Source organism: Thalassophryne amazonica, chromosome 1 (genome assembly GCF_902500255.1).
Source record: "Thalassophryne amazonica chromosome 1, fThaAma1.1, whole genome shotgun sequence".
Classification (NCBI taxonomy): Eukaryota; Metazoa; Chordata; class Actinopteri; order Batrachoidiformes; family Batrachoididae; genus Thalassophryne; species Thalassophryne amazonica.
This window is the reverse complement of record NC_047103.1, coordinates 139832806-139854599: the sequence shown is the minus strand read 5'-3', so window position 1 is coordinate 139854599 and position 21794 is coordinate 139832806. Positions and strand designations below refer to the sequence as shown.

The 21794-nt window shown below is 40.6% G+C and overlaps 1 protein-coding gene across 2 annotated transcripts in view; it reads right to left on the bottom strand.

The window, feature by feature from the left end:
* Positions 1 to 6883, bottom strand: part of LOC117514960 (rho GTPase-activating protein 6) — a 242967-nt gene extending 236084 nt beyond the window's left edge. Inside the window, exon 1 of one of the 2 annotated variants that reach the window (XM_034175532.1) lies at positions 6216 to 6883. In XM_034175532.1, the coding sequence (XP_034031423.1) occupies positions 6216 to 6713 (498 nt within the window). In that variant the 5' untranslated portion in view covers positions 6714 to 6883. The remainder of the gene's footprint in view (positions 1 to 6215) is intronic. The other variant, XM_034175526.1, reaches the window with a different exon arrangement.
* Between the last annotated feature and the right edge of the window lie 14911 nt (positions 6884 to 21794).

Below are 21794 nucleotides of genomic sequence, written 5' to 3'. Positions count from 1 at the left end.
GATGTCATGTCATTTTTTTGTGATGTCATCATGACATCTCTACTACGATAAGCAACAGAAGGGCTGTTGTCATGTCCCAAGTTTCTTGAAATGGAATATCTCCATCTGGTGGACATTTATCATTCATGCAGTTACAGCAGAACTTAGACAACGGCTCTAGTGTGAAATATTGACAAGACTAGCACATTGCCCGTAGGGATCCACAGGCTCTAGACTGGGTAGTGTTTATAAAATTGGTAGCTGACATTTTTCAAGGGTGGTAATAAATTATGCACTCATTCATTTTCAACCACTGATCCGGAACTGGGTCGCGGGGATAAATTATGCAAAGTTTCTATAATGATTTAGAATGGCGTGTGAGTCCAGAATGTAATGATCAACATCCATTGTTCACTGTTGTTATGCAATAGCTGTAATTTCTCCAAAAAATATTGGTCCTATCAGCTTTCTGTATTGGCGTTGTTCATCCTTGACCCAAAATACATAAACATATCAAACGGCAAACGTCAGCTCTCCCCGGTTTCTCCGTCATTGAAGGTACACGCACGCATACATATAAACAGAGGCCACTTTGCTTTTAATATATAGATGATTTACCGCCCCCTGCTGGAGTGGTGTGTGAGTCCAGAATGCAATTAATCAGTGTCCATTGCTCACTGTCGTTAGCAAATATCTGTACTTTCTCAAATACCAAATGGAAAATGTCAGCTCTCCACAGTTTGTCCATGATCAAGATTATACACATCAGAATGCCAGATGTCATGTTTGGAGGAAACCAGACACCATCCCTACAGTGAAGCATGGTGGTGGCAGCATCATGCTGTGGAGATGTTTTTCAGCAGCAGGAACTGGGAGACTAGTCAGGATTGAGGGAAAGATGAATGCCCAAGATGTACAGAGACATCCTGGATGAAAACCTGCTCCAGAGCGCTTTTGACCTCAGACTGGAGTGACGGTTCATCTTTCAGCAGGACAATGACCCTAAGCACACAGCCAAGATATCAAAGGAGTGGTTTCAGGACAACTCTGTGAATGTCCTTGAGTGGCCCAGCCAGAGCACAGACATGAAATTGACTGAACATCTCTGGAGAGATCTGAAAATGGCTGTGCACCAACACTCCCCATCCAACCTGATGGAGCTTCAGAGGTGCTGCAAAGAGGAATGGGCAAAACTGCCCAAGGATAGGTACACCAAGCTTGTGGCATCATATTCAAGAACACTTGAGGCTGTAATTGCTACCAAAGGTGCATCAACAAAGTATTGAGCAAAGGGTCTGAATACTTACGTACATGTGATTTCTTAGTTTTTTATCATTATTATTTTTTAATACATTTACAAAATTAAAAAAAACTTTTCATGTTGTCATTATGGGGTGTTGTGAGTAGAATTTTGTGTGGAAAAAAAAAATTACGCCATTTTGGAATAAGGCTGTAACCTGACAAAATGTGGAAAACGTGAAGCCCTGTGAATACTTTGTGGGTGCACTGTACTGGTTTAGTACTTTTAAGTAGAGCCAAACTGATATAAAACATTTCACTGCGTCTATTCCCGGCATAAAACCAAGCTGTGTTTACATGTAATCCCAGAGTTTGACTTCACACCTAACAATGTGACATAGAGCTTCATCACCTCTTGGCCATGTGTTTTTATAAACCCTCTGAGGTGCGCTGTACGATTGTGGTCCAGATCGGGAAAATGACTATATAACTGATGGCCTCATGTTGTCCTTGGTGTGCGGTGGCAAGAGGGGAATGCTTTGTGGAAAATAACATTCTACAGTGGTGGGAAACAGCAACTAGGACGTGCTTCTCCACATCTTGGAGAGGAAGAGAGCGGAATAAAGGGATAGTGTATGTGAGAGAGAGACGCTGGAGCTGTTCTTTGCAATAAGAAATGATGGGAGAGCTGTTTGACAGCCACAGGATTTTGACCCCAGGGCCACTCCCAGTCATGAGAACCAACTCTCGAGCCATGTGTCCTTAAGACCCAACAGTAAACAGACGCTAACAAGCAAGAGACACATCCAACACAAAAGGCCAAGAAAGCAAGAGAAAGTCTACAAAAGAAGGAAAATGATCATATCTCTTCACCATGTGGACACCAGCCAAGTATGCAACTCCCAGCCCCCATTTCTCACCCTCTAAAAATAAGTCACCCAAGTATGTTTTCCTAAGGATTTCATGCACTGAAACCAAATTAGAGGTCTGTATTAAGACAAAAACTTAAACCATCTGAAAGAGTGCACTTTAAGACGCCTAAACATGGAAGCTTTTAGTTTGTTCTCCAAACAGATGGCAACCAGTGGCTTATTTCCCAATTCATTTCAGCGTCCACGTGCCCTGGGGCAGCCTCAAGACCCATGATGATGTATCTCCAGCTGTCAGCAATGCTGGACGGCTTCCAGGTGCATCGTGGGGTCAGTGCTCCCCTCTTCAAAAGCCATCCATTTTCCAGTTACGGCCAAACCATCACCACTTTCCCTCCAGTCAATTTGAACGTAACAAGCACTCAGATTTAACGAGCAGGCATCTCTATCAAACCAACATCTGGAATATTTAGTGTAAGAGCAAACTGAATGGAGAAGGTCAAATCTTCGACAACTGTTTTTAGTCTATTTGGGTGCAGCTAGGGAAGTCTGGATGTGATCAAAGCACCTTTTATTCATCAGAATCAGCTTTGTTGAATGCAAGTCTTACCATAATCTGTCTGTAGTCCATTTTAGAAGTGATGTTTTGACAGAGCTGATGGCCACTGCTCTATTCAATACTTGCTCGCTCACCAGTAGTGTCATGACACAACCTGGACTCAGCCATCAAAACTGACTGTATGTAGTGAAAAGCGTTGAACTTGTAGAGGCATTCGCTTATCTCAGCAATGGCATTCATGTCTCTGGGTCCTCGACCTTTGAGATCGAGTGATACCTTGGAAGAACTTGTTGAGTCATGAGGTCACTGGACAGAAACATTTGGTGATGCTAATATTTTTGCAGGAGAATGAAGGTCCAAGTCTATAGAGTCCTGGGCCCGGTTTCATAAAGCAGTCTAATCTTTCAGTCTATTAAACTTATTTAGTCAATTACAGTTAGTCGCCCGACATAATCTGTCTAATCACAGTTTCACATTGACAGTTAAACTTGTAGATTAGCCTTCTTTCCTTAGTCAGCGGTTTTCACTGGCATAACGGCCTCCCATGTGCCGTTGCCAAGAGATGGCTCCAATGCGCGATAGTTTTGTTTACTTCCAGGTTGGTTGTTGTCATGAACTATCCAGCCTTTGTTTCATTAACTGGCTTTATTAACATTTATCGACCCATACAAACAGCAGAATGACGTGCTTACCTCTTAGCCTAGCAGTTTCACGCTTCAGTTTTTTCTTCTACACTTTTGTCAAGCCTTTTTGTGCACACAACATTGCTCATTGTAACAGCGACGCCCAGTGGCTCATGTGACAACTGTTATAAAGACATCATGACAGTTGTCTGCTGCAACCATGGCTAAAAGCAGAGGAAGCAACTCTTCTGAAGGGATACAAGCGATGTTGGGTGCTCTTGAGTGTTCCATGTACCAAGTGGTACATGGTATCTGCCGTTTTTTGAGGTAAGACACTGAAGTTTTATTGACGAAAATAAGATTTGCCTCCTCTGTACCAGGCTAAAAACTTTAGTCGGGTAACGTGAAACTTTAGCCGACTAAGCACTTTGTGCAGTGACTTAAATAAAAAAATTAGTCAACTGAGTGAGTTTATTTGACTAAACAAGATTAGACTGCTTTATGAAACTGGGCCCTTGTGTTTCTTGCCTGTTAACCAGTGATCTAAGTCGACCAGGGGATGTCTTTGGTCCTTGGTCTCTTCGGGGGATCCTTGGGTAATGCTGGAATGACTTTGTGTCAAACAAGCATGACTTAGGGAGACAAAAATGATGAATATCACTTGCATTGGAAGGAAGAGTCAGCTTTAACATTCTGGCCATGTGGCATGTTTCCCTATAGGCCCGTTTTCACTGCAGGAGCTTTTGGGCCACTTTAGGGGGGGCCGACACCTTTGTGAGTGTCTCCACTGCAAGAACAGCAACTTAAATGTGAGTTTGTCAAACCTTATTCAGGGACAGGAAAGTCCTTTCTGGAAATTTAGTACTTCTGCCTGACCCTTAAATGCCACCGGGCGGGGCTCGATGCTGATTGGTCAAACTCACATACAGGAAGGCGACAACAACACGAAAGCCCCTTTCACACCGGGCCTGTGTAGAGTTGCATTGCAGGAATGGCTGTGTATGTTGCGCGCAAGGGCAGAGGGGCCTTTGGGCCTGCCTCTTCTTCTTCTGTGGTTTTGAAGCTTCACTGCCAGCAAAGTCCAGCTGGGTGAATAAAATCTTGCAATGAAGGTATGTACTGATAAAAACCGAAAAAGAAATTTCGCCGGACTGGCATAGGGTAGCTTACAATTGCGGAGGACGTGGTGTACAGTAGCGCTGTGTTACATAGACTTGCATAGAGTAGGGGAGTGCTGCATAGACTTGTGTAGAGCAACTGACGTAGTACACTACACCGAATGTACGCGAAAAAATCAAACGTTTAATTTGTTGCATCCATTTCGCAGACTCCTTTGCGTCTCTCAGTCTATTGCCACGTAGGGCTGAATAAGATCAACTTAGGACTGAATGTCAGGCAAGAGAGAATGCCAGTCTGCACCTCAGTTTCAAATATGAGAGTGATTGGGGCATGTTTGATTAAAATATACATTTTTAAAAATGTAAAATATACATTAAATGGGGGTTTCAATGTTAAATTTAAATGGCCACAAAGTCTGTAATCTGGATCCGATCTGGATCAAACTTTGTCAGTCAATAAAGTATACCATCCTACATAACACTCTCAAATATGAAAGAAATTTGATCCTTTTTGACAGAGTTATGAAGTTTTTAAAAGATAAGGATTTTTCCTGACTTTGACTTATGACCTTGAAAACTGAACCATTTCTTGCCTATCAGGATATGAATCTTCAGTACAATTTTCACAACAATATATGAAAAACTGTGGGCTAAAGGCTGTTTACAAACAAACAGGGGCAAAAACATAACCTCCTCCAACTTCGTTCACAGAGGCAATAATTGAGACTCTTCTGGATAGTTTAGTCTGAACATATTTAATGTGAGGTTTCCAGCAGATTTTGTTATCAATCATCACACCCATAAATTGAATTTCCTTTATTCTTTCCACATTTCCACCACCTATTTTACACAATTTCACCTATTTCCACTTCACTATTTTCTTTCCAATTTCCAAATAGCATAAATTTAGTTTGATCTATATTTAAGGAAAATCTATAATGTATCTATATTTATATTTAAGGAAAATCTGTTTATATCAAACCGCTTTTGTAATTTGCTCATTTCTGGTGTGATTTCTTCCAAGAGCTGCTCTAAATTCTCACCTGTGAACACCTGTGATCTATGAAAAAAAAAAAAACATAAGGTTTCTAAAATACTAGAGGATCTCTATTATCTACATTTTTACAACTGCTATTCCCGTATGACTCTGTTTTTTATTTTTCTTATAGAAGTGTTTTTCTTGTCTGTTTATATGCACCAATAACACCTGATCAAATTCCTTGTATGTGTGAACTTACTTGGCAATAAATTTGATTCTGACGATAAACAGTTTTGGTCCTAATACCGACCCCTGGGGGACTCCACGAACAATGTCCAAGCATGATGACTGATATTCACCCATTTTTCACATATTGTTGTCTGTTGCTCTTCATCCACTCCAGAACCATCTTGCACCCAGTTTTACGATGTAACACGCAGGAGTTATGCAGGTTCAGTGAATTGGAAACTTGAAATCGACCATCACTTTTTTTTTTTTTTTGGTTGTAGTTATTGATTATGGATTAAAAGTCAACAAGTCATTCAGGGTTCTTGATAACCACTTTTACGCACAGACTCACATTTTTTGAACTCACACACACACACACATGCATACATACATACATATGTGAGCCATCAGTATCCTTAGATCACTGGTTATTAAACTAAAAAATTTAATTATTTAGTGTATAATATAATGAAAATGAATTGTTTTTATTGCTGCCCCGCATCGCCTTGAAATTTATGGCTACGCCCCTGTGACATGAGCCGCTACCAGTGGTTTGAAACAAGTAAACGTTCTTGACAAAATCTGCTTTTAACTAGAAAGTGAAAGTTGAAAACATTTTACCTCCGACCTCCACACGGCGTAAGTGTGAGAGCTGACAGGCTGGACTTTCTTCTGAAGCCACCTCCGCGGGGAGAAGAGCGCGCCGGTGCTGCCGGACGGCGCAAAGCCGTGACTCCTCGCCAGAAACGACAAGTCCCCCGCCGTATTCCTTTTGACTCGCTTCGCTAGATCGTATTCAAAGTGGAAGTTGGAAGACGGGGACACATCCAGAGGTATGGACGGGGAGGACAGGGACGGGGTTATTGGCTCCTTCAGGGTCAGGAACTTCGTGCGTAAAGTCGGTTTTCCAACCGTGCGCTCCGGAGACGCACCTGCGTCCGCAGCCGCCGCTCCAGACGCACTGGGTGCGCCGCTCACTCCTTCAGTCTCGGTGTAGCAGTCCCTGATGATAACGGGGTCCAGGCTCCGCGTCTGGCGGAGTCTCCTTTTGGTGATGACTTTGGAGGCAGGAGAGGAGCAGGAGAAGACGCTGTTGAGGAGTCCGTGCGTGGCAGACATGGCTGTGTCAATTTGGGATCTCACATCATCAGCGCCGCTCGCTTGGTGCGTCTTTCTGAAGCGCACTCGCTGTTCCGAGGAACTACTTTGGTGTTGATCCCATCTAAACAAAGAGCACAAGTTCCCAGTCCAAGCTTGGCGGACTGGAATGCGTAAAGGCGCAAGCCTGTTTTTTTTTTTAACTGTCCCGTGTTGATCATTCCCAAACTGGAGCAGAGAGGGAAAACAGAGTGGGAGGAGAGAGTTTTCAAAAAAATGTGAGATGATTTTCAGTCTGTGCGTAAAAGTGTTTATCACGAACCCCGAATGACTTGTTGACTTTTAATCCATAATCAATAACTACAACCAAAAAAAAAAAAAAAAAAAAAGTGATGGTCGATTTCAAGTTTCCAATTCACTGAACCTGCATAACTCCTGCGTGTTACGTCGTAAAACTGGGTGCAAGGTGTTCGTGGGATGGTTCTGGAGTGGATGAAGAGCCACAGACAACAATATGTGAAAAATGGGTGAATATCAGTCACCATGCTTGGACATTGTTCGTGGAGTCCCCCAGGGGTCGGTATTAGGACCAAAACTGTTTATCGTCAGAATAAGAATCAAATTTATTGCCAAGTTCACACATACAAAGAATTTGATCAGGTGTTATTGGTGCATATAAACAAACAAGAAAAACACTTCTATAAGAAAAAAAAAACAGTTGTAAAAATGTAGATAATAGAGATCCTCTAGTATTTTTGAAACCTTATAAGTTTTTTTTTTGTTGTTTTTTTTCATAGAGCACAGGTGTTCACAGGTGAGAATTTAGAGCAGCTCTTGGAAGAAATCATACCAGAAATGAGCAAATTACAAAAGTGGTTTGATATAAACAGATTTTCCTTGAATATAAATATAGATACATTATAGATTTTCCTTAAATATAGATCAAACTAAGTTTATACTATTTGGAAATTGGAAAGAAAATAGTGAAGTGGAAATAGGTGAAATTGTGTAAAATAGGTGGTGGAAATGTGGAAAGAATAAAGGAAATTCAATTTATGGGTGTTTGTAAACAGCCTGTAGCCCACAATTTTTCATATATTGTTATGAAAATTGTACTGAAGATTCATATCCTGATAGGCAAGAAATGGTTCAATTTTCAAGGTCATAAGTCAAAGTCAGGAAAAATCCTTATCTTTTAAAAACTTCATAACTCTGTCAAAAAATGATCAAATTTCTTTCATATTTGAGAGTGTTATGTAGGATGGTATACTTTATTGACTGACAAAGTTTGATCCAGATCGGATCCAGATTACAGACTTTGTGGCCAATCAAATTTAACATTGAAAACCCCATTTAATGTATATTTTACATTTTTAAAAATGTATATTTTAATCAAACATGCCCCAATCACTCTCATATTTGAAACTGAGGTGCAGACTGGCATTCACTCTCGCCTGACAAATTTTGATCCGGATTGTGGATTTTGTGGACATTTGAATTTAATATTGAAAAGCCCATTTGGTGTACATTTTGCATTATATCTCAATCAAAAGTGTCTCAACCACTCTCATTTTTCTGTTATGGATTTACCTACACCACCAAAATTGAATGGAGGTTCAAATTTTATGCCTGTTTGTCTATCTTCCAGGTATCAGTTGGAAACCAAGCGATAAAAGCAATGACAAATTGTGCATAGCAAAGAAACCCAATGTTCTGGTGAGTGGAGACAAAGTGTGCTGGTTCCTACTTTTAAGAAGGGTGATGTGCAGAGCTGCAGTACCTACAGAGGAATAAAGGTGTTCAGCCACATCGTGAAGTTATGGGAAGAGTAGTAGAAGCTAGACTTAGAAAACAGCTGAAGATCTATAAGCAGCAATATGGTTTCATGCCAAGAAGGAGCACTACAGATGCAATGTTTGCTGTGAGAGTACTGTTGGAGAAGTATAAAGAAGGCCAGAAAGAGTTACATTGTGTGTTTATGGATTTAGAGAAAGCGTATGACAGGGTGCCAAGAGAAGAGTTGTGGAATTGGATGAGGAAGTCTGGAGTGGCAGAGAAGTATGTTAGAGTAGTACAGGACATGTACAAGGATAGTGTGACAGTGGTGAGATGTGCAGTAGGAATGACAGACTCATTCAAGGTGGATGTGGGATTACACCAAGGATCAACTCTGAGTCCTTTCTTGTTTGCAATGGTGATTGACAGGTTGACAGATGAGATCAGACAGGAGTCTCCATGGACTATGATATTTGCAGATGACATTGTGATCTGTAGTGAGAGTAGAAAGCAGGCTGAGTGTAGCCTGGAGAGGTGGAGATATGCTCTGGAGAGAAGGGGGATGAAAGTCAGTAGGAGCAAGACTGAGTACATGTGTGTGTGAATGAGAGGGAGCCCAGTGGAATAGTGCAGTTACAAGGAGTAGAAGTGATGAAAGTAAATGAGTTTAAATACTTGGGCGAAACTGTCCAAAGTAATGGAGAGTGTGGTAGAGAGATGAAAAAGAGAGCGCAGGCAGGGTGGAGTGGATGGAGAAAGATGGCAGGAGTGATTTGTGACTGAAGAATATCAGCAAGAGTGAAGGGGAAAGTTTACAAGACAGTAGTGAGACCAGCTACAGTGGGGTAAAAAAGTGTTTAGTCAGTCCCTGATTGTGCAAGTTCTCCTACATAGAAAGATAAGAGAGGTCTGTAATTTTCAACATAGGTACACTTCAACGGTGAGAGACAAAATGAGAAAAAAAAAATCCAGGAAATCACATTGTAGGATTTTTAAAAAAAATTATTTGTAAATTGTGGTGGAAAATAAGTATCTGGTCAATAACAAAAGTTCAACTCAATACTTTGTAACATAATCTTTGTTGGCAATGACAGAGGTCAAACGTTTCCTGTGAGTCTTCACCAGGTTTGCACACACTGTAGCTGGTATTTTGGCCCATTCCTCCATGCAGATCTCCTTTAGAGCAGTGATGTTTTGGGGCTGTCGCTGAGCAACATGGACTTTCAACTCCCTCAACAAATTTTCTATGGGGTTGAGGTCTGGAGACTGGCTCGCCACTCCAGGACCTTGAAATGATTTTTACGGAGTCACATCTTCGTTGCCTGAGCGGTGTGTTTGGGATCATTGTCATGTTGGAAGACTCAGCCACGTTGCATCTTCAATGCTCTCACTGATGGAAGGTTTTGGCTTAAAATCTCACGATACATGGCCACGTTCATTCTTCCCTTAACACAGATCAGTCATCCTGTCCCCTTTGCAGAAAAACAGCCCCAAAGCATGATGTTTCCAGCCCCAAACTTCACAGTAGATATGGTGTTCTTGGAACGCAACTCAGCATTCTTCTTCCTCCAAACACGACAAGTTGAGTTTTTAACCAAAATATTCTATTTTGGTTTCATCTGACCACATGATATTCTCCCAATCTTCTTCTGGATCATCCATATGCTCTCTGGCAAACTTCAGACATGTACTGTCTTAAGCAGGGGGACACACCTGGCACTGCAGGATTTGAGTCCCTCTCTACGTAGTGTGTAGCCTTTGTTACTTTGGTCCCAGCTCTCTCCAGGTTATTCATCAGGTCCCTCCGTGTAGTTCTTGGATTTTTGTTCACCATTCTCATGATCATTTTGACCCCACAGGATGAGATTTTGCATGGAGCCCCAGATCGAGGGAGATTATCAATGATCTTGTATGTCTTCCATTTTCTTACAATTGCTCCCACAGTTGATTCATTCACAACAACCTGCTTGATTATTGTAGATTCACTCTTCCCAGCCTGGTGCACATCTACAATTTTCTTCCTGGTGTCCTTCGACAGCTCTTTGATCTTAGCCATGGTTGAGTTTGGAGTCTGACTGTTTGAGGCTGTGGATTGATGTCTTTTATACAGATAACAAGTTCCAACAGATGCCATTAATACAGGTAACAGGTGGAGGACAGAAGAGCTTCTTAAAGAAGAAGTTACAGGTCTGTGAGAGCCAGAAATCTTGCTTGTGGTTGACCAAATACTTATTTTCCACCATAATTTACAAATAAATTCTTTGAAAATCCTACAATGTGATTTCCTGGATTTTTTTTTTCTCATTTTGTCTCTCACAGTTGAAGTGTAGCTATGTTGAAAATTACAGACCTCTCTCATCTTTCTAAGTAGGAGAACTTGCACAATCAGGGACTGACTAAATACTTTTTTACCCCACTGTATGTTGTACGGCTTAGAGATGGTGGCACAAATTAAAATACAGGAGGCAGAGCTGAAGATGTTGCGATTCTCTTTAGGAGTGACGAGGATGGACAGGAATAGGAATGAATATGTCAGAGGGACAGTTCAGGTGGGACGGACTGGAGACAAAGTCAGAGAGGAGAGACTAAGATAGTTTGGGCATGTGCAGAGGAGGGTCCCAGGTTATACAGGGAGAAGGATGTTGAGGATGGAGCCACCAAGCAGGAGGAGAAGAGGGAGGCCAAAGAGGTTTATGGATGTGCTGAGGGAGGACATGCAGATGGTTGGTGTGACAGAGGAAGTTACAGAGGACAAGGTGAGATGGAAACAATTGATCTGCTGTGGCGATGCCTAACGGGAGCTGCCAAAAGAAGAAGAAGAAGAAGAAAGGCAACCAATGTTCTGTGAAAATTATCGGAAAAATAATTCAGAAACTGATAAAGTTGAGAAAAAAACAAGTGTGTGAACTAAATACATATACCTGACATTTGATCACATGTAATTTAGCCGACAAAAAGCCATTTCTAATAGGACTTTGACCATTCGGTGTCCTGTATACACACACACACACACACACACACACACACACACACACACACACACACACACACACACACACACACACACACACACACACACACACACACACACACACACACACACACACACACACACACACACTTGATGAATGCTACCTTTGTAAATTCACATGACTAACCGTAAACAGGATGACTGCATCATGATTAGGTCTAAATGGTGGAGGAGGGATAGGATAAGATACATTTTACTTCTTTCTACCCCTTTTTTTAGACATATTCACTAATTATGTGGCATGTGTGTGTGTGTGCACACAGAAGTATATGGATGGCTATGCTTGTATTTTCTGTATAATTAGTTTATTTGCATTTTTGTTGTCATATACATATATGCATTGTGGTGTTTGTATTAACACTGAGGAATAAGTGCATGTGTGTTGATAGTGATATTCTGTTCACTTTTGGTGGAATGTTTGAAATAAATTATTTACTAGTGAGTTGCCTGTGGGAATCCACATGCTCTAGATTGGGTAGTGTTTATAAAATAGGTAGTTGACATCTTTCAAAGATGGTAATAAATTTATAATGAGTTGGAATGGTGTCTGAGTCCAGAATGTTTTTAGAACCCTAGACCTCAAAAGTTTTTTTAAGAACTCTTTTATCTCCTGTTAATTACATAATTTTAAATGGTAATTTACTGTATTTATAAATTGTTTAGGTTCTTGTTATCATGTACACACAATTATTATCATTATTCTAATTATTATCATCTGTATTATTATGATTATTTTAATTTACTTCTGTTTTGTCATTTGATTTAAATGGACCACAATGGAAATAAGTTTTTTTCACTTTCTTGTGTCATCTTTGTATTTTTAACATATTTGCAATTGCACTATGTACTTACATTGAACTTACTAAATAAAAGTACACACAGACACGCACACACTCATGTGAGTCCAGAATGTAAATATTAATGTCTATTGTTCAGTGTTGGTAGCTAATATATGTAGCTTCTCTAAAAACATTAGTCCTATCAACGTTCAGTTTTGGCGCTGTTTATACTTGACCCAAAATACATAAACATACCAAATGGCAAAAGTCAGGTTGCACGCACACACATACACACACACAAACAAAACTTTTTTGTTTCAGCAATCTGCTGTAAGCAGGTGCTTTTAATCACACAAACCGACTGTGGCAGAAGACATTAAAACCACAACACATTTCACTCGTGGTACCAACATGAAACTTAAGTCACCCATGGCAGGAGCAACATAAGGCTTATTTAAAGTGACTAAATAAATTTAACTACAAAAACACAATAAATCAGTAACACTAACAGCACTGTTAAACTATCATCAACCACCATTTAAAACCTCAAAACCCTGAACTCCTATGGTGCATTGCAGTATAATGCCCATTGATTACAGGTTAACTAAAATTGTTCATTTCTCAAAAAAAAAAAAGTCCAATTAACTTTCTGTTTTTGTAGCTTTCATCCCTGACCCAAAATACACAAGCATAACAAACGGCAAATGTCGGCTCTCCCCAGTTTTTGCATGATCAAAACCACACACACTCACAGTCTTACTCCTATTGACTTTCATTCCCCTACTCTCCAGAGTGTATCCCCATCTTTCCAGGCTCGACTCAACCTTCTCTGTACTCTCACTACAGATCACAATGTCATCTGCAAACATCATAGTCCATGGAGACTTCTGTCTGATTTCACCTGTCAACCTGTCCAACACCACTGTGAACAAGAGACTCAGGGCTGATCCTTGGTGTAATCCTGCTTCCATTTTGAATGCATCTGTCATTCCTGCTGTCACACTGTCCTTGTAAATATCCTGCACTACCCTCACATACTTTTCTGCCACTCCGGACTTCCTCATACAATACCACAACTCTTCTCTTGGCACACTGTCATAAGCTACCTTGGAGAGCAAACATTGCATCCATAGTGCTCTTCCCGGCATCAGATCATATTGAAGTGTTTATTTCTCGCTAACTTTTACATGATATATGAGAAAAAGTAAGTCCCTTCGGCTGCTCCCTTGTTTGCACTTGGGGTCGCCACAGCAAATCCAAGGTGGATCTGCATGTTGAATTGGCACAAGTTTTACGCCGGATGCCCTTCCTGACACAACTCCACATTACATGGAGAAATGTGGCAGGGGTGGGATTTGAACCCGGAACCTTCTGAACTGAAACCAAGCGCATTAACCACTTGGCCACCAAGAAACGTATAGAAATACCTAAAAGGAAGCAGTTTCAGAGACCAGCGACTGACGCCATGGTGCAGCTCCACTCTGATTGTCACCTGTGTCAATCAAAAACAAAACGGATTACACTGATACAGAATGTGACATTTTAACCTCTTAACATACATCAAGGTTAGCCATCTTTGAACTTGTCCAAGGTCTGTGTCCCATGAATGTTCCCTGTGAATTTCAAGAGTCTGGCAGTAATAGGACTGGAATTATGCTGAGCACAGACAGATGGACAGACAGACAGACAAAAAGCCTTCTCAATACCCCATGGCCTTGGGTAAAAATTTGTGGTTACATGTAGCGTCAACTAAGTTTTTGGGAGGTTTCGTGCTATCACAATTAACTTTCCAGTAAGCAGATTATTGAAACTGACTTAAGTTTGCTGTGCCCACAACTGGATGCAGACTTCATGCATGTGTTTTGTGAGTTTGTTCGTGTTATCTTTATGTGGAAGTGTTGTGGCCTCTCACGGCCACCTTACACTCCAACTATACATATCAGTAATAAAACCTTTTTAGATTTTGCACACTATAACCCCTTTTAAGATTGCATTCAAATATTTATATTTGCACATCTTAATCATCAAAGAATACAAGTAGACAAGACACAATAATGAGGCAGGCGAAAGGTCACGAATAGACAGACAGACATGATTTAGTAAGCATTAATCCTCATCTCCCGATAATCCACCTGACTGTCTGGGAATAACAGTCATGCTATTCTTAGCCAAACAAAGGCCAAAGGATTAATAGCTGTTAGGTTGTCCATACACCTGTGCATGAACGTGTTTGCACAGATGTGCAATGAGTAAATTCATGATGTCAAGATGCGCTGGTCGTGTGAATGTGATTTTGAGTAACTGTCTAAAAGAGAGAGAACGTGTGGCCCAGCTTGTGAAAGTATGGGAGAAATGAGACGAGACAGCGTGAGTCTGGACAGGAGGATGCTGATAAAGGAGCTTAAGAAGCTGCGCCGCATGACACGCACACAACACAGCACGACATGACACTGATAACAGCTGAGATAGATTTGACCCTTCTAAAAACACAATCTGAGGAAAAAGAGTGTGAAGCACAAGAGCAAAAGGTGCACAAGAAGGAAAAACATTGCACGATAAACACTGAATTTTTATTAAATGGATGTAGAACACTATTGAAATGTCATTGTTCTGGATTAACTCCTTAAAAGTTTGATTAGATTGAACTTTATTGATCCCATGGGAAGACTCCCTCAGAGAAATTGAGGTTCCAGCAGCTTTGTATAGCAGCAGACAGGGTAAGAAGCAGACAGAGTTTCAAAAGTGAAATTAAAAATAGCTGCAGTGTTTAATTAACGCTGCAGTGCATATGATTTAGTGCCATCTGGTGTTGAGGCTGTGGATTACATTATGGTTACGATAGTTTTCCTTCACATTTTTGCTTCTTTGGCGATGGGGATTGCCTTCTCTTGTGATAAACTGTAGGTATAATCCTTTGTTTCACAAAAATGGCTCTCAAACTTGTTTACTAGCAACAAGTAGACAGTCAACACTCTTCCAGTCTTCCAGTCATGCTGCAAAATGTTAAAGACAGTGTCCCTTTTGGGCAACTGTATCATCAACATGGCATATATGATGCACTCTCTCTTAGCTGGCATTCGAGAAGCAATGCATGCTATGCATATGCACAAAATAAGTGTATTTCAAACTATATAAACATCAATTAAGGATGTTTTAGTAACGTCATCATGTTGTTACCTGTATCATATAATGAAGATTTGGGTTTCAGAATATCCTGGAAAATGTGCTGTTTTGATATTATGACTCATGTATGACATAAGCTTCACATAATCTCTAGTAAAATATATTTTTCCAGATATACATTTGAGAATCTTGAGCTTGACCTTTGAGCAATTTGCTCCATACGTTAATCGTTTCGAGACACTCGCCCAAGGAATATTTGTACCAAGTCTGGTGAAAATCTGTTCTTCCATTTCCGAATTACTTTGTACACACTTGCATACACACAAACATCACAAGTCTTAAGAGAACTCATTGAAGAAATCACAGATTCCATAGACAAAAGAAATGTGCTGCAAGGGGTATCTATTGACTTTAAAAAAGGCTTTTGACACAATAAATCATGATATATTTCTTCAAAAATTGGAACTTTATAGGATAAGGGGGGTAGCTTTCAAATGGGTTGGAAGTTGCTGTAAGAACAGGAGAAAATTTGTGAAGATGAGGGCATATCAATCAAGATGTTTGGATGTCTGTGGCATCCCCCAGGGCTGAGTGTTAGGTCCAAAACTTTTCATCATCTACTGCAATGACCTATGAAAAGTGTCACAAATACTGAAATTCATTTTATTTATATAGACGATGCCAGTCACTTTCTGTACACCGTCATCAGCAACCAGAGGAGCCTCTTCAGCCACAGACTGCTCCTTCCCAAGTGCAGAACCAACAGAATGATAAACTCCTTTGTCCCTCAGGTCATCAGACTGTACAACTCGAGTTGTACAGTCTGATGTACAGTCTCCTCCCCTCACTCAGGGGGAGGAGGAGTAACAGGAAGGAGAGGAACAGTAGTAGCCAGTAAACCAGTAGCGATCAGTATGTCTGGTATTTATATTTGCAAATTGTTTTTTTTTTTTACTTTCACTTTTGATACTCTGTGTGCTTCTTACCTTGTGTGCTGCTACACAATGCTACTGGAACTTCAATTTCCCTGAGGGAGTCTTCTCAAGGGATCAGTAAAGTTTGATCTAATCTCTTTACAAATGACAAATATTTTCAGTTCTGGTCAGAACTTACCACAACTTTTAGACACAGTCACTTCAGAATCCTTGAGTATTTCTGGAATGACTTTGTATCAAATGACCAGTTGATTAGGTACAGTCAGATGAGGAGTATTGCATTGTGAGGGAGTTTCAGCGATGACATTTTGGCCATGTGGTACATTTCACTGTGCATGATCCAGCACGCAAATGCTTCACTGCTACAGAGCCCAGCAGCTTGAAGAAGGCCAAGGCGATGTCTATATTTCACATGTCTGCAGCAGACACAGGAATATATATATAAAAAAATAGAATGTCCTGAAAAAAAATACAGTTTTTGTCAGATGTTTTAGAAATTACAAATTTATATATATTCTATAATCAATACATGTAAACTAAAATGTTTCAAGCATTTTTTTTTTTCCATTTTGGTTTTGATCATTAAAGCCTAGTTGCCCCCCCCCCCCCCCCCCACACACACACACAAAATCTGAAAATATTAGAATATTTCATCTGCAGCATAAGTACCATGAATCTCCCACTCTTGCTCAGTACGTACACACAACCGCAATCATGGGGAAGACTGCTGACTTGACAGTTGTCCAGGAGACACCCACTGACACCCAGAAGGTCATTGCTGAAAGGGCCGGCTTTTCTGAGTGCTGTATCCAAGCATAATTGTGGTAAGCTGACTGGAAGGGAAAAGTGTGGTAGGGAATGATGCACAAACAACAGGGATGACTGCAGCCTTGTGAAGAACTTTTGGGGAGCTTCACAAGGACTGTAGTGAGGTTGGAGTCAATGCATCAAGAGCCACCTCACACAAACCTGTCCAGGAAATGAGCTACAAGTGTCGGCTTCCAAGTGTCAAGCAACTCTTGAACCTTAAACAATGTCAGAAGTGTCTGACCTGGGCTAAAGAGAAAAAGAACTGGACCTTTGCTCATTGGTCCAAAGTCCTTTTTCCAGAGAAAAGAACATTTTGCATTTAATTTGGAAATACAGGTCGCAGAGTCTGGAGAGTGAAGTGGAACAAAATCCAAGTTACTTGAGGTCCAGGGTGGACTTTTCACAGTCAGTGATGATTTGGGGTGCCATGTCAACTACTTGAGGTCCAGGGTGGACTTTTCACAGTCATTGATGATTTGGGGTGCCATGTCAACTACTGTGTTGGTCCACTGTATTTTATCAAGAACAAATCAATGCAGGAAATGTTGATTTCCTCATCTAGCAGAACTTGGCACCTGCCCCACAACACCAAAACTATTAGTAAGTGGTTTGCTGACCATGGTATTGCTCTGCTTGGTTGGCCCCATAGATATGCCAGATTGTCGATGGGGAAGAGAAAGCTGGGAGACACCAGACCCAACAATACAGATGAGCTGAAGGTCACTATCAAAGCGACCTGGGCTTCCATAACACCTCAACAGTGCCATAGGCTGATGGACTCCATGTCACTCCGCATTGATGTGGTAATCCTTCAAAAAGGAGCCCCAGCCAAGTATTAAGTGCACAAACACTTTTCCGAAGTTTGTCATTTCACTGTTATAAACACTTCTTTTGGATTGTGATGTATTCTATTGAGATACATATTTTGTTTTTTGGAGATGGTGGCCATAATTATCAAAATGAAAATAAACAAATGGTTGAAACATTTCATGTTTAATGTAATGAGTCTAGAATGTATAATGATGACTTTTGAGAACTGGGGATGGATCGGTTATCTGCCTGGGTGGTTGAGTGTGGCAGATGCAGTGACAGGTGGCACCAGCGCATGCTCCCAAATTTGTCCTGATATTATGAAAAAGGCACACTTCATCAAGAAGCTGTGAATTGTCAGACGGTCCCTAAATTGTCTGGCAGGACAATGGAGAAACTTATAAAGACTAAAAGGGCTGCAGGCCTGCATCTGAGTGCAATTCCAGCTCACACATAGTCACACTTTCATCTACGATTTATCACTTACGAAAGAAATAAATGGATGGATGATCTGTGCAGTCTGTAGGATATTTGTCAGCGTGACCTATAAAACATGTGCAAATTGTCAGCTCTGAGGCTGTTGGAACAAAGGCTTGTACGCGTTCTTCCTTCTTGACACAGAGTGACTTTTGATTCAATCAGTGCTCATATCTGAAATAAACGCCAGTCTATCAAACATAAAAGCTGTTGATTTTCATGCTTATCATGTAAACATTTCCAAGATCAAAACCAGAAAAGTATTTTTTTTCTGTTCTGATTTTCTTTTGTTCTTATGAAATATTTGTGTCTCAGATTGGACAAAGATGCAGACGCAGGTTTTCACATTTCCATACTGTGTATATTTCATTTGGACACGGTGACCTTTATTTTATTGTTTTCTGCCTCAGGGAGCGGGATCTTTTGAAAAAACTATATGAAGACCCAAAAACATATTTTGCAACAAGGTGAAGTCCAGACTGAAAAGATGTTCCTACTGGCTTGGCGAGTGGGGAGTTCCCCTTTGGTCTTGGTCTCAAGTACGAGTGATCTGGCATTCAAACTAGAGGTGGGTGATACCGGGAATTTTGGTATTGATCCGATACCAAGTAAATACAGGCCCAGTATCGCCAATATCGATACCGATACTTTTTCATATTTAAGCTTCATAGATCCAAAGGATCCAAAAGACCAAGGATAGAATTTCGCCAAACATTGTACGTGACAATAAAATACTTTATCACAACCAACATTTTTGTTTAAAAAAATATCACTCAACACAACTTAAAACAAAATCTACTGAGGTAGAGGGCTGACAAACCACAATACAAGGGTGAGCTGCTCCGTGTTGTGTGACACAGCGTAGCACCACTTTTACAGACAGAGAGTAGACTTTGATGAATCTGCGTGCGCAGCAGTCAGTGCATGCGGAGAGAAAAAAGGTGAGTATCAATATTTTTACACGAGGATCGTTCAATATCAATACCAGCGTTGGTATCGATATTATCGATATTAGGATCAATCCGCCCATCTCTAGTTCTGGCCACAAAAGATATGTTGCCCAGTCACATTTTATTGGTTTGAAGATCAAATGGGCTGGTTTTAGATATCGCCATCCACACTCTCACGAGCGCCACTAGCTTAGCTTATGGCAAGCTAAAAGTGGACGCTCTCGTTATGGCCGAACAACTGTCCAGTTTCTGGGTATTCTGTGTTAGTACGTGCCCACGTGCGCCGACGTGCTTGATGAATTCCTGCGCAAAAAGTAGTCCCCAGATAATTGAGATATCAATTAAGTAAAATTAACCAGTAACAAAATTAAAATTATAAAGATAACTGAAGTTTTAAGAGTGGTCGTAATAAATATTTAAGAAACTTAAAGTTTATGAACAACTTCACCTGTTATTGCTCAAACACACATTGACACGATGGAGTTTGATGCGGAAGAGTTCAGAAAGATATGATTGGAATGGTTTGATTACTGTTTACATCTGGCGATGAAAGACTTGGGTGTTAACTTCATGTTAAAGTCAGAACAAGAAGCTGCACTGAAAGAGATCAATCTGGGAAGAGACACATTCTGTGTGATGTCACTAGAGGTGGGCGGATCGATCCTAATATCGATACCAACGCTGGTATTGATATTGAAAGATCCTCGTGTAAAAAGATTGATATTCAAGCTTTTTCTCTCCCGCACGCACTGACTACTGCGCACACAGATTCATCAAAGTCTACTCTCTGTCTGTAAGAGCAGTGCTGCACTGTGTCACACAACACAGAGCAGCGCACCCTCCCCCCTCTGGACTTTTGTTGTTGCGCAGTCACGTGGCTCAGTGGCGCCAGCCAACAGCCATGCAGGTAGGCTCAGTCTGGCCCGCCCACTCAGCGCTCTCCTCGAGTCACCCCTCTACCTCAGGAGATTTTATTTTAAGTTGTGTTGAATGATATTTTTTAAACAAAAATGTTGATTGTGATAATAAAGTATTTTGTTGTCACGTACAACGTTTGACGAAATTCTGTCCTAGGTCTTTTGGATCCTTTGGATCTATGAAGTAAAAAAAGTATCAGTATCGATATCGGCGATACTGGGCCTGTATTTACTTGATATCGGATCAATACCAAAATTCCTGGTATCGCCCACCTCTATTTGTCACTCCAACGAGAGCGGCACGCTGAGCAGGGTGACTGCTATCTTAGCTGTGCGTGACGCCACCTAAAGTCCAACCAACCCATGACTGAGTAAATGTGCCACATGGGAAAGACCGGTGCCCAGCCATGCCCACCTATTTCAAAATTACCAATGTTGCTAAGGCTAACAGGCTAAGTATCCTTGGTTCAGATGTGTGATTAATGTATATTTTGAAGGACTGGGCTGTGATTCTTATGAAGTGTGACTTGGGTGTGGGTATTAAAAGCTATGACTGAAATATTGTCTCAATAACCCTAGAATTATCAGCGTAGCTATTGACACCCGCTAATTAGTGTTAACATATACATAAACTAATACTTAAATTTCACTCAATGAAAATACTGGAGCACAGACTTCTTAGATGGTCCATCAGTGTACTTATTAGAGCCCGACCGATATGGATTTTTTTTTAGGCCGATGCCGATAATGATATTTGGATGAAAAAAATGCTGATAATCGATAAATTGGCTGATTTGCCAATAGCCGATAAATCAGCGGATATTATTATTATTTTTTTAAATGAATAAAATGTTCTTTTTTAACCCTTAACAAAAAAGGTATGAGCTAAAAGCTGAAGCTCTGTCCTCATATTGATTAACTTTATAACAGAGAAGAATTTTCAAGTTCAAAAAATGCAATCAAGAATTAAACCTTTGTGAAATTAGCAAATACATATCTTTAAAAAGAGTTGTGAAATACATCTGATCTTGTACTTCTTGTTGCTGCAACTTAAATATAGGTTCAGGATAAGGATATAGATCCTTATAAACTTACTCGTATGCATTTGTCAGCTGATCAGTGCAGTGTGATGGAGAACTACGGGGCTGGTGATGAACACATTTAAGCAGGGGTGGAAGCAGCTCTCAGTTGAATGGAGTCAGAGCTCCATCTACTGGACAAACGGTGCAAGGACATTTTACATTGCCGACACAAACATTATTTCAGTAACTGTTCTGTTTGAGAAATTATCGGCGTTCTTTCGGCAAAATTTCGGCCGATAGTGAGTACTTTGAAAAGACCTTATATCGGCCGGCCAATATATCGGTGGGGCTCTAGTACTTATTCACACAGTAAGCCATATTATCTCAGACATCTGTACGAAAATTCTTACACAGGACAAAAACAGTCGATGCACAATAACTAGCAACCTCTGCTTAGCACGGCTCTGGGCTT